Source organism: Silurus meridionalis, chromosome 3 (assembly GCF_014805685.1).
Source record: "Silurus meridionalis isolate SWU-2019-XX chromosome 3, ASM1480568v1, whole genome shotgun sequence".
In the NCBI taxonomy this organism is placed as follows: domain Eukaryota; kingdom Metazoa; phylum Chordata; class Actinopteri; order Siluriformes; family Siluridae; genus Silurus; species Silurus meridionalis.
Window position 1 is genome coordinate 24,539,885 of NC_060886.1, and position 13,776 is coordinate 24,553,660.

Here is a 13,776-nt window from a genome sequence, read left to right on the forward strand (position 1 = left end):
CACATGGCACGTGCACGACGGTCCCAGACTAAATTTTTAATTTTGCCATTTTAAAAAGCAAAATAAGGGCAGCAGAATGTCTTTAATCATATCCAACAAAGGTATTTATTGTATGCACGAATGTTAATCATCTCCAATGATTCAAAAATGGTGAGTTGAATGTAATCAAGCTGCCTTCAGGGTGCTGTCCTTCTCCTTAGGTTTAATTGCAACTCCTGAAGTAAGCTAAGAAATCTGCTTTGAACAAGCCATCCAATCTATATATAACCACCACAAGCAAGTGAATGGAGGGCCTAACTTATCTTCACTGCTGTCATCAGGGCTGCCAGTATTTTTAGGGGACAGCAGCAGCTGCAAAAGCATTTAACGGTCTTCCACGAACAATGACACTTGGGGTGTCACAGAGCTGAACACCACAGAGGCTGTGGGACTGTTGTAGAATACAGAAAGAGGCTGTTTCACATTGTTCAGGATACCTGCTATTATACATGTACCGGGTTGGCAAAAGCCCGACAAAATGGGCAGGTGACAGCTACAAGCAACTGTTGCTCCGAATCGGCTTTTTATCGAATCGTGGACGGATTTACCCAAAGAAAACAGAAAATACAGCCAGAAGCAAGCATCCACAGGAGCTGGTTTTTAATTTTCCCGGAACAATCAGAGGCTCGATTCACAATGTAATTCTACAATAAGACCCCTGAGTACTAAGAAGTGGAAAGTTCTGGAAGGCTGGTGAAGTAAAGCTTCAGGCGGGTCAGAGGTTAGTCTAATTAAGACAGAAACCCAAACATGAGGTTAATCCCTGTCGTTAACCTCTTGTTTGAATCTCTGAAAATACTATGTGACTGGTGATTGATGCCTGATATTTATGCGTTATTATTATTGAATTAATTAGCATATTATGATTTTTTCGTATTTTATGTATTCGTTGTGGGGATAACTAGATATGATCATATATAACATGGATAACTAGATATTATGATAATAATACAGTTTTGAACACACCGTTTAAACAGCAATAGCAAATGAATTCATAAAAGGCTGATATAGCATTTTTAAAAACTGGCAAAGATTATGAGCTGAGGTCCCATGGGTAGAAGGTTTTATCTAAACCTTAACCTTAACTACAACTATTATTGGCTCAAAATCTAATTAGTAGGTTCTTTTTTTTTCGATTTGCTATAAGAATCATCAATCTGATAAAACTTGAGAATCACTAATAAACATTTGACGATTAGATTAGTATAGAAATAGAAAATAGTTACTAGAAATAAATAGAACTACATTACTTAAGCGGCAATAGAAACTCAAGAGCTTTGGGGATATTTAAGAGCAAATACGTCATTAGGACAGTGTGTGCATGTGTCCGTTTGCTGTATTTTTTCTTCCTTTTTTTAAACAAATGACAAATGAAACTAATTTTGACAATGACATTTAAGAGCTGAATTCCATAACGAGTGTGCCAAGAAGGGTGTGATGAAGGCAGAGCATATTTTGACTTCAGCTCTCTTTCAGGCTGTGTACTGCACCTGTCTGCTGTGTGTGAGACCTGTGTTTGCATGTGCACACGTTTGTATAGGTTGTTCTTTGTGATACCTGACACATGCCTGTTTTGCAGTTCTTTATTTAGGGTTGACTATATAAAGCACTTTCCCATTGAATTACAGCACCATCTGTGCTAGATATGTGTGGTGAGCACTGTTCACCTCCAGACTGTTGGCTACATACACACAACATGCAACACACAGAGTAAATGTGTTAGAAAGTTCTGGGAGTAAATACCATAATGAAATTCAATCCTGTTCCTCAGTCACTAAATGGCACTAGTACACATATCTCGACCCACTCATGCAAGGGGAGAAAACTCACAAGTATGGCAACTTTATATAGTTGGTTTTATGGTCTATATTTTGATATACTTGTTTTCATGCTCTATATTCTCATATATTCGTGCAACAATAAATAATTATCTCTCACAAGGAAACTAATATGAAATAATAAAGGAGAAAGATGAAGCATTTTAAACAATTAACTGCTTTCTTGATTATCCATTTAAACACAGTATGAGCTAATTGCTAATGCGTGATGACTCTGGTTTTGAACACTGTTTTAACACTACGCTATCAGTCTAAGAATTTATTTGAGAATGTCTCCTGAGGCCTGATTAGTAAGCTCTTGGCTGTGGATTTAGCTTTTGAGATGTAATTATTTTTATTACATTACAGAAATTACTGCTCTGCAAACTCTAGACTGGGTTAATTGTTTGCTAATTGAATTCTAGTTTTGAATCCTGTGGCAGCAGCAAAATGAATTGTCATATATTTACTTATTCTAAAACTCATTTCCAACGTGATCTTAGTGAATTTCACAGTAGCATGAATTGCCACCGAGTTGGAAGCCTGGGAAAACCTTACTAGGCTTATTTCAATCTTCAGCTGTCTAGTGTCTGTGAGGCTTTGCCCAGTGTATTCTAGGACTGGAAGCCAATGTGGTCTTCTGCTGTTGTAACCCAGCCACCTCAAGTTCCTCCATGTATTCTGAGATGCTTTTCTGCTTATCATGATTGTAAAGAGTGATCGAGTTACTGCAGCCTTCCTGTCAGCTGAAACCAGTCTGGCCATTCTCTTCTGATATCTCTCAATGAGCTTCTACCCATAGAACTGCTATAGGATGCTTTTAAACCTGTTTTTTATCATCTCCAGAGACTCTACAATCTCTAGTCTCATTCTTTCAGAGATTACATTTCCTCCTCATTCTGACGTTATGTAAACATTAAGTGACGGATATTTTGAATTTCCAAAATCAGAGTTTTTATTTCAAGGTTTCTCAACCTGGGGTCTGCAGACCCCTTGTTGTATGTGGAATTTTAACAGGGGGTCCATGAAACTGTTGTCTCAAAAATATTTTATAAGTATTGTTTTTGTTGCAGATCTTTAAGGCATATTACATTTGAGAAAATGCCATGGATTGGCAGGTTTATAAATGAACCTATGTGCTTAGTCATGCACATTCATTACTCTTTCACTAATCCAGTTTTAGCTTGGAGTGCCCTCATTACATGATCACTGCTATTAGTGCAAGTAAAGTTTGCATTATGTCCACAATTAGTTAAATAAATAAATAATTCAGAGCAATAATCAAATTAATAATCATTTCACCAATTAATTATGGAAAAACAGTTACTGTTTGCTCCAAGACTGAAAAAAAAACCTTTTAATTCTAAGTTAAGCAATGATGGATACAATTAAATATGTAATGTCAAATGTTAATATATAAAAATTTATTGGTAAAGCATTGTGAGCATGTGTACAGCATTTTAAGTTATAACTGTATATTAATAGGCTAGGTGATCATAAGGATCAGTGAATATACTAGGAGTTTAGAACTCCTGCTTTAATTGTTTTGCATTATATAAATAATTGGCTCATAAATGTAATAAATGTACCATGTTTTAATTCAGTCACAGCTGCTACAGATATTCCGGTGAAAGCATAACTCACAGGCTGAGGTTAAGCTGGCAAGGGAAAAGAAATGGATGTGTTCGGTGGAGCACCCCGGTTCCTGGCCTACCCTCGTCCTGTGGTGGTGCAGAGCGGCACTGATGCAGTCCTTAAATGCCAGATTGCTGGAGATCCCCGACCAGCAGTCATATGGGAGAGAAACAATGAAAAAATCCATCCAGGTGGCAGATATCGTGTGTTTGAGGATGGCAATGTTTACAATCTCATCATCACTGTGGTGACAGCTGAAGACAGTGGCCAGTACATTTGCAAAGCTAAAAACAGCATAGGGGAGACATATGCTGCAGCAACACTGAAAGTAGAAGGTGAAGCTCAAGAGATGGAGCTGAGAGAAGAGAACAAGCCCCGTTTTCTCATTAAACCCCTGTCTACGCGAGTTGGCCGAGGAGATGATGCGGTTTTCTCCTGTAAGATGTGGGGAAAACCTAGGCCAGAGGTGGTGTGGGAGAAGGATGGCAAGAAGCTAAATGACATCTTTGAGAGTACACATTTTAGTGTCGGGTACCAGGATGGCGGTTGGTTTCAGCTAAAGATTTTTAAAACCCGGGCACCTGATGGCGGAGTGTACACGTGCAAAGCAAGGAATGAGTTTGGTGAAAGTCTGGCTGGAGCTGTGCTGTTGGTGGATGCTGGCCCTGGACACGAAGATGATGGAAACCGCAATGGTTACACTAATGGCCATTGGAAAGCACACCACGGAAAACAGAGAGGCAGTAGCCATGTTGTAACAAGGCTAAAAGGAGACCATCTGCCAACTTCAGCCAAAGTAAAAATGTTTGCTGTGACAGAAGGAAAGCATGCAAAATTCCGTTGCTATGTGACAGGAAAGCCCAAACCAGAAATCATATGGAGAAAAGATGGAAGAATAATTTTGTCTGGAAGGCGGTACCTTTTATATGAAGACAGAGAGGGATACTTCACACTTAAAGTACTTTACTGCAAACAGCAGGATAATGGAGTGTATGTTTGTGCTGCATCCAATACTGCAGGACAAACCTTAAGTGCAGTACATCTTTTTGTTAAAGGTATGCATATATTGTAAAAAACTTTCTTTTTTTTTTTTTTTTTAATTCTATAATCTACACAGTCTTAACTTTGTTCATAAACCAGCTGGAATACACCAGGCACTATATAGTTTTCATACAATTTAAAGGGTGTAAAAGCATTAATTACTGCTAATGAACCATCATATACAGCCATTTTGTAGTGTAGGAGATGGAATTAGTGTGACTACAGACAGCAAAATACATAGTGGCTGCTGTATTCTATCTAGACTCTTTAATTTACAATTGTTTGTTGGTTAACTAACAATGACAGTTACTATAGTTAATAAAGTAACTATTACTACTCAGTTACAGATTCTTCTCTATCTAATAAAAAAAAATGTGGAAATATGATTCTTGTAGGGGAGTTAAAAACAACTCAATTAAATTTCATTTATATCTTTATAACCTTTAAACGTTGCTCGTCTCTTAATAAACTGGTACCCTTTAATTAGTTAGTCAAATTAAAATAAATTTAACATGCCCACACCAACAGTAAAAAGAGTAAATACCTTTCTTATCTATTCTTGACAACATCAGAACCACCTGTAAGATTCAAGCAACCCCTCAATGACCTTGAAGTCTGGGAGCAGGACCTGGCCATCCTTGAATGTGAAGTACCAGAGGACTCCGTGCCCATCACATGGTATTTAGAAGATAGAAGGCTACAGCCAGGGGCCAAATATGGGATGGAGGAGTGGGGAACAAAGCGCCGACTTACAATTCGTGACATGGGAGTTGATGATGATGGGATCTACCTCTGCGAAATGCCAGATGGAGGAAGAAGCATAGCTGAGGTAACTGTCAAAGGTAAATATCTTGCAACGATTTCTAAAGTTGGATTTAAAGCAACACATGTCTCCATTGGAAAAATCAAAATCTGTAATACATTTTAGTTTTATCACCTGTTGATTTTACAGTTTTGCACCGTTTTCTTAGGTACAATCGTAAGAAAGATGCCCAGAAAAGTAGATGTTCTGGAAGGGGAAAATGCTGCATTTTGTGTGGAAGTAGAAGAGGAGGAAATGGATATTCACTGGTACAAAGATGGCACAGAGCTGAGGGAAACACATCAGACTATCCTCAAATCATTTGGGAGAACTCATATCTTGGTCTTTGTTAATACTACACCCAAGATTCTGGCACGGTCATTTTCTATGTTGGCAGATCAAAGACATCATCTCAGCTAAGGGTCAAAGGTTAGTATTCATATTTTCATAGTGAACCCTGTGTTCTCCACAATCCAATAAGAAAAAAATGTCACAATTATTTTTTTTCAACCCAGACTAAACCAGTGAAAAAAAGTACATGAATGCATCAGAGAGTTTGTGTGCTTTTGTTGTATTTAATGACAATCATAAAAGTGTAATTTTGGAGCAGATGCATGGATGTGTATTAGTTCTAGTGCATATTATAAATATCTGGTGGATTTGGCAGACTGTAATATTTTGGGTCACTACTTACTTCTCATTAGCATTATAATTTATCATCATAACTTAAATGCTCCCTTACACCACATCTTGAAGATTTGGGACTCATTGTAGCCATTGCTTTTTCCCCAAGCTAATTTTTTTCTCTGCAAGTAGTGTATCTAGCCAACCTAATAAAAAAAAAGACATTTGCTCTTTGTGATCCCATTATTGGTGATCTACCCACTACCCACTTCTATTATCTGTAGCAGCACACTAATTAGACAAAACATTTGTTGGAAATTGAAGATAACATGAGTCTGCAATCACATTTATGGTCATTTAGCATTCTATTCAGCTTCAAAACGTTATGGAGATAGCATAGAATTAGCAATACTTTTTCTTGCTTCTTCCAATAATATATGTAGGAGATCACTGTTATTGTTGATCCACCAATTTGTGTCAGATATCACTGTTTTTTGCCACCGTAATTATATAGGTGGTGGCTTTGTCATCCAGATTTCCACATATTTTAAAGGTCTGTTAGCAAGTGTGCCTTAAATAGCCAAAATGAGTAGTTTCAAAGGTTGTCTGGATTTTTCAGGTATTCGATTATTTTACTGTTGTATGCTCTTTATTCTTTTTTAGCGATTAGGCAATGTCCACCTAGCTGCCCTGTGGGGGTTCAGATAAACACAGAGCGTGCAAATGCAGCACTTCTGTCCTGGGTTCCAGCACAGGACTGTCGGAAGAATCCACCCTCAGGTTACATCTTAGAGAGACAGGAAATAGGTTCCCAGGAGTGGCTCCAGTGCCTAACCACTGACTCGGCAACCTCAGTGGAAATTCTTGGTGACAGTGTTCCATGTGAGGCTGACTACAGATTCCGCATCTGTAGTATCAACAAATATGGAAGAAGCGGATATGTGGAGTTCCCTCGAGGAGTTCATCTGGGTAACATTATGTTAAAACAATTATTGAAAAAAATTGTCAGCATATTTTTTGCATCGACTGCCAACAAATTTTTTCCTTTAAATGATTATTTCATTTCACTATTGAAGGTTCTTTGTTTTGTAAATACCTCATGTGCAAACCACATATATTACAAAAGAAAAACTGTAAAAACTGATTCTGATACTGAGATACTTATAACTTTTCTAGTTCCAGTAGCAAAAATACAAGCACCTCTACAAGATGCACTTGTGCCTGAGGGCCAAGATGCCAGTTTTTCCATTGAGCTGTCTGCCTCGGTCATAGGCACTTGGTTTTGGAACGGCAACCAAATTCAGGATGATGAACGGTTTCTCGTTAGACGGTCTCGTACACACCAATCACTTCGAATTCGAGGGGTACGAGACACTGACAATGGAGCTGAAATCACCTTTATTGCATATGGAATTCGTGATTCAGCAGCACTGTATATACAAGGTAAGCACTTGTGTGTGTTTTATGACTGCTGTTTTATGGGCTGGAATATAGAGTATTAAAAAAATGCTTATAATTGGCAAAAATTTCCTTTTCAATATGCAGCTCCATTAGTTAAATTTACTCCACTATCTGAGATGGACCGGAATAAGTTTGTAGAAGTAGGCAATCCAATAGTCCTCTACTGCGAGCTGTCAGACCCCGGAGCACCAGTCCGCTGGTATAAGAATGGAGTTGAACTGCATTCACATGAAGGTCTTCACATTCAATCAGAAGGAACAATGAGGAGAATTGTCATCCAGTCAGCTGAGTTCTTCCATTCCGGGGTTTACAGTTGTGACGCCATTGATGATGTCATCAGGTTTAATGTGGAAGTTGAAGGTAAGTAACTGAGTGTAATTATTTGGTAATCTGAGATTTTGTGTGGCTTGAAGGTATGGATTAATTGCACAAACTGACAATAAAGCTCAGCAAAACCATTAATGAAAAGATCCTTTTAATTGTACTGAAATATATATAATAATGATCAAAACATCCATAGCACCACCTGTGAGGTTCATAGCACTTCCAGATGTGGATAGAAACAAGTCCATTGAAGCTGGATGTCCAATAGTACTGCAATGTGAGCTCTCCGATCCAAGTGCCCAGGTCGTCTGGTACAAAGATGAAACAAAACTTCTCCCACAGTGTGGACTAGACTTCCAGGCTAATGGAACTAGAAGGGCACTGGTAGTCGAGAAGGCACATTTTTTTCACTCTGGGGTGTACAGATGCAAGACAAAAGGTGCTGCCATCCAGTTCAATGTGGAAATCCAAGGTGATTATTTAATGCGAAACTTTTGTAGTATTAAACATTCTGCTTAAATTGTTTTTAAATATATATATATATATATATATATATATATATATATATATATATATATATATATATATATATAAATGTTTAAAGTGTTAACATGAAATATTAGTGTGAAATGTAATGTTTAAAAAGACTTTCAAATATCTAAAGCTCCACTAGTGAGATTCACAGCTGGTCCCGAAACTGAGAGGAGAAAGTGCATTGAAGCAGGAGACACCATGGTTCTACAGTGCGAGATATCAGACTCATCTGGGCAGGTTTGCTGGTTCAAGGATGGGAAGCAAATTCTTACCCAGTCTGGTGTAGGCTTCCAATCAGAAGACTGTATAAGGAGATTAATTATAGAATCAGCAACCCCGTCTCACTCTGGTGTGTACAGGTGCACAACAAAAGATGATGTCATTGAGTTTCAAGTCGATATCAAAGGTGAATCTTCCATTTATTTTTGTTGCTCTTCATTGCTACAGTGGTGCTTGAAAGTTTGTGAGCCCTGTAGAATTTTCTAGATTTCTCCATAAATATGACCTCAAATATCATCAGATTTTCACACAAGACAAACATAGACAAAGTTAACCAATCAAATTATTATTATTATTGAGAAAACTGATCAAATATTACATATCTTTGAGTGACAAAAGCATGTGAACCTCTAGGATTAACAGTTTAGATTTTAATTTTCAATACATGGGATGACAATCAAGTGTTAGTGAGTGCCTTGTTCGATTTAAAGAACAAAGGGTAACATTTAAGCAACTGAAGCACTCTCTTACTGTATGTTGGCTAATGTTAATGTTCCTCAGTTATCTCCTGATGGTGCACTCAAATGCTGCCCATCTGAAGTTTAAAAACATTACAATTTGTGGAAAGGAAACATTGCACTACATTATAAGAACTTTATTTCATTTGTGAAACATGGTGGTGATAGTATCATGACTTGGGCCTGTTTTAATATTTCTAGTCCAGGACAGCAAAATACCAGCAAATTCTAAAGGAAAGGTCAGGACATCTGTTAATGAACTAAATCTAAAAAAAAAAATAGATCATGAAGCAAGACAATGACTACAAGCACACAAGTTGTTCTACCAAAAGATGGTTACAGAAGAACAAAGTTAATTGTTTGGCCAAGGATTGTTGGTCCTGACTTTAATGCAGTAGAAATGTTGTAGAAGGACCTGAGACAAGCAGTGTGAGGAAAGCAACCAACATCACAGAGTTGAAGCTCTTCTATACTGAGGAACAGGCAAAAATTTACTTTAAGCCATTGTGCAGGACAGAACAACAGTTAACGGTAACATTTGCTTGCAGTTATTGTTGTACAAGGAGGTCACACCGGTTTCTGAAAGCAAAGTTTTACATACTTTTGCCACTCACAGATATGTAATATTGGACAATGACAATAATTTTTTGTTTGCTGGGTTAATTTGATTTATCTTTAAGACTTGTATGTAAATATGATGATGTGTTGGGTCAAATATATGTAAAAATATAAAACATTGAAGGGTTCACAAACTTTAAAGCAACATTGTACTCCATAAAACAAAGATGTACCCTTAAAGAGAGAATTTTTTCAGTACTCACACTTAAATGTTGTTGTTTGCTTTAATATTAGTGTAAATATCTATAATTCTTTTTCATGAATTGCCATCTGCAGCTGTGCCAGTGCGGTTCTCAACTGTTTCAGAAGTTGAGAAGTGTAAATGCATTCAAGCTGGCAGCTCTTTTGAACTCTGCTGTGAGGTATCAGATCCTACAGCAGATGTTTACTGGTATAAGGATGAAACAGAGATTCTCACAGACACTGGCTGGGACATACAGGCAGAAGGCACACGGAGGATGCTGATAGTCCAATCAGCAGAGCCCAGCCACTCCGGATTGTACAGCTGCAACATGCCTGATGACTCTGTAGAGTTTACTGTGGATATTCAAGGTAATTGGTGGCTTTCTGGGAAGCATGTCCCTCCAGTAAGCCAAAGCTGCATTAATATGTAAATAGAAGCAAACTAATGGAATATGTGCCTCATAGCACTGCTTTAATGGATATGCCTCTTACATTTGCATCTTGTCTTGTGGCAGCTGTTTAAAACTACGGTTACATGTGTTGCATTCTATATTTAACTTGCTTTTTGGCAGAAGGTCTGAGAGATCACAGATTAGTCAGTCTGGGAAATACTTTCTTTAATTTTTGAAGTATTAATGTCATGTATATTCCAAAATAAGCTCCACCAGTGAAGTTCTCAGCCTTCCCAGGTGTTGTGAAGAACAGGCTGTTTGAAGCAGACTACCCTACTGAGCTACACTGTGACATCTCAGACCCACCAGCTAAGGTGTGTTGGTACGAAGATGGAGTAGAGCTCCTCTCAAAAAGTCAACCTCATATCAAAATGGAGGATACCAGGAGAAAGCTTGCTGTAAAAGTAGAGCAGCCCTCCGAGGCCGGATGGCAAGACTCTCTGAGAAGGGATGAGGTCATCCGGTTAAATGTACAAGATGAAGGTGATTTTTTGATTTTTTTGCCTCTGACAGAATGCTTTAGCGTGCCAACTAACAACTTTGTGCTCTGTATAATTTCTGTGTGTTTTCACAATAAAACATATTGTTGGCTTTTGATTAGTAGTCACCAAAACTGCATAAAGTATTTCTTTATCAATGATCGTCTTTAGCGCCACCTTTGAAACTGCTGGATGTCCCTCATGTTGAGAAGAATATAGGTACTGCGGAAAGCATCTGTATTGCACAACAATACAAAATCCTGGATGCCAATGAATATAATTACCAAACAAAAGACAAGGAAGAGATACTGTCACAAGATGGAATTGAATCCCAATCTCAAATTAAGTGTGACTTGCCTATAACAACTTTTAGCATCAATTCAACTGAGACACCAGACACTGGGATAAACCTGTCAAGGGCGCCAGATGATCACACCCAGTTTAATGCAGACAAAGGTGGTTTACCACTATTATTTGTACCCCATTCTTGACATGGAGCATTGAACTAATTAAAGCTAGAAAGCTTATTGTTTTCTTTGTGGCTTTCCTAACAGCCGAGCAGTCTCACCCTGAAGTGTACAAGGGTGAGCACTATGATGACACTGTCCAGTGCACTGTGGATATGAAAGGTGATACAACAGCTACCCCACCCTAAGCACACTTAACCCAGTGCATCTGAGCCACTAACAATAGTGGTGTGTAACCTTTCTAAGGCTGTGCCTAAAGATGTTAAATCTATGCACCTTGGTTACCCATTCTTAAAAGCACTTCCCAAACTAATCCCTGCTATTTTATCTTAATCCAACATCCAGTTGGTCTGCAAGCCTTTCTTCCCAGCTAACAATCAAGTGAAAATGTTTAGATTATATTCTTAATTAAAGTATATCAACACCAGGATAATATCCATTTGCTTCAGTCATCTTCCTTAATGCTATTTAAAACAAACATAATGTCTTGAAATGTCTATAACGCCTACATGAAACATTGAATAGATGATTTAAATGTCAAGAAATGAATGAATGAATGATGAATGAAATGAGATGCTGAAACAGGCAGAAAAATAACTTTACAGCATTAGCAAGCTTTTTTGGACTTGTTGCCTTGACCTGTGTGACTTGTTTCTAGACCACTCTGTCATATGGTCGTCTCTCTTAATTTCTCTCTTTTATGTTATAAATCTTGAAAGTAACAATCATTGAGAGCAACTGTTTAATCAGCTTCTAATTAAGAAAGTGGAAACCCACTGAAACTTTTCTCTGTGCACATCATACAACTATAGCTGAATCCTTCGCTGAAATTGCAAAGACCAGCATCGTTAAGGAAAGCTTGGATGTCACAGATGGTTCTACGTTTGAAATCTTAAAGGAAAGCCAGGAAACAACAATTCCTGAGTTGGCAAAGGTCAATAAGGAAAGCTTAAGCTTTACAGACATCCCTGAGCTCAGAAAGTGTGAGATCCTTAAGGAAAGTATGACCGTCAATGCTGTTCCTGATGTGGCTGTGACTGAGAGCACTCAAGAAAGCTTAAGCTTCACAGAGAGTTCTAATGTCTCAAAAATCAAGAGCATTGAACAAAGCTTGAGCTTCATAACAGACCCTGGTTCATCCAAGACCGAAAACACTAAAGAAAGCTTAAGCTTCACAGACAGTTCTAATGTCTCAAAAAGCGACATCTTTAAGGAAAGCTCGAGCTTCATAGCAGATCCGGAATCAGCTAAGCCTGAGAACACAAACCTTGGTTCTGATTTCGCAAAAAGCGAGATCATTAAGGGGAGCTTGAGCTTGTCATGTTATGAGTCAGAGGAGACTGAAATCAGTAAGGAAAGCTCAAGCTTCACAAAGTGTTCTGAGTTTACAAAGAGCAACATCATTCAGGAAAGCCTGAGCTTTACAGCTGTTCCTGAGTTAATGAAGGAGAACATTAAGGAAAGCAGTCTAAAACAAGTGCAGCGTACGAAATCAGACTCCACTGCTCCATTCTGCATCTATGAGGATGAAGAACTACCCCAGCCTCAATGTATTAAACAGGAAACAACTTGCAGTTTTCAAGAAGACGACAGCAGTTACTTACAAGTACAAGACATATGCACGGATGACGATGTTTTAGCATTTAAGGTGGATCGTGAAGGTGATTTAAATAGTTAGCTCCATCATTCAGCAAGTAATGATGAGAGCAATGTACATCCCATTGCCAACATTTTAAACACAATTTAATGTCATTTTTTCCCCATTCTGATTCATTAACACAATCTAAATAACTTAAAAATTGGTTAAAAACGATTACTTGCATGGCTTGCCAACATAACTCTATAAGTTATCAGGTTTCCTTATTCAGTTTATATAAAGGTACTTGATCTAAAACACTTAAACAAATTAATCCATTAAGAAATTACATTCACATCTAACTAAAACCATCTTTTCAAAAAACAAAAAACATGACCATAAACAATGACCAATGCCATGGTATTTGAAATAATCATATAAACACATACATTACATTTTTTACATTAAATATACTTAGTGAATAACTACCTTTGAGATAACAATTTTACTATCAAATGTCAGCCATTTCTTTCTTAGTAGTAATACAAATCTTTCTATATGTAACTTGACACACTCTAGTTACAAAGGTGAATATCTCAGCACCTCAAGAAATGTCCAATGAGAAAGTCTGTGAAGCAGCCTGTCTCAAAGACCTATGTGAAGTCTCTGAAAAGAAGGCCCACATATCTGCACTTGGAGATCTTTTAATAGTCCAGCAAGAAGATGGGAAAAACATGATGTCTAATCTGAGAAAGGAACAATTTGCTCAGATATCAAAGATTCCACACAAAGAGGTCCTGAGCACCGAGACCAAGAATCAATCTGTGATCCATCAAGACAAAGTAAAAGGTGACTCAAGGCTATGTGTCTAGCATACTATTAATTTGCAGAAACACATCTAACACAAATGTTCAGACATCCTTTAGTTACGAAAGAGCAAATGAATCAACATAGATATGCTTGCCATGAATGTATCATTATTTTAAT

General features: G+C 37.7%; 1 protein-coding gene across 1 annotated transcript in view; it reads left to right on the forward strand.

Moving 5' to 3' along the window:
- Window positions 1-377: 377 nt before the first annotated feature.
- The window catches only part of LOC124381761 (obscurin-like protein 1), a 35,317-nt gene continuing 21,918 nt past the window's right edge, over window positions 378-13,776 (forward strand). The window contains 15 exon segments of the mRNA XM_046843616.1: window positions 378-760; window positions 3,461-4,546; window positions 5,105-5,374; window positions 5,504-5,692; window positions 5,695-5,763; window positions 6,622-6,927; window positions 7,135-7,401; window positions 7,504-7,779; window positions 7,940-8,215; window positions 8,408-8,683; window positions 9,909-10,184; window positions 10,475-10,750; window positions 10,918-11,202; window positions 11,301-11,375; window positions 13,369-13,638. Coding sequence (XP_046699572.1) covers window positions 3,532-4,546; window positions 5,105-5,374; window positions 5,504-5,692; window positions 5,695-5,763; window positions 6,622-6,927; window positions 7,135-7,401; window positions 7,504-7,779; window positions 7,940-8,215; window positions 8,408-8,683; window positions 9,909-10,184; window positions 10,475-10,750; window positions 10,918-11,202; window positions 11,301-11,375; window positions 13,369-13,638 — 4,126 coding nt within the window. The 5' untranslated portion in view covers window positions 378-760; window positions 3,461-3,531.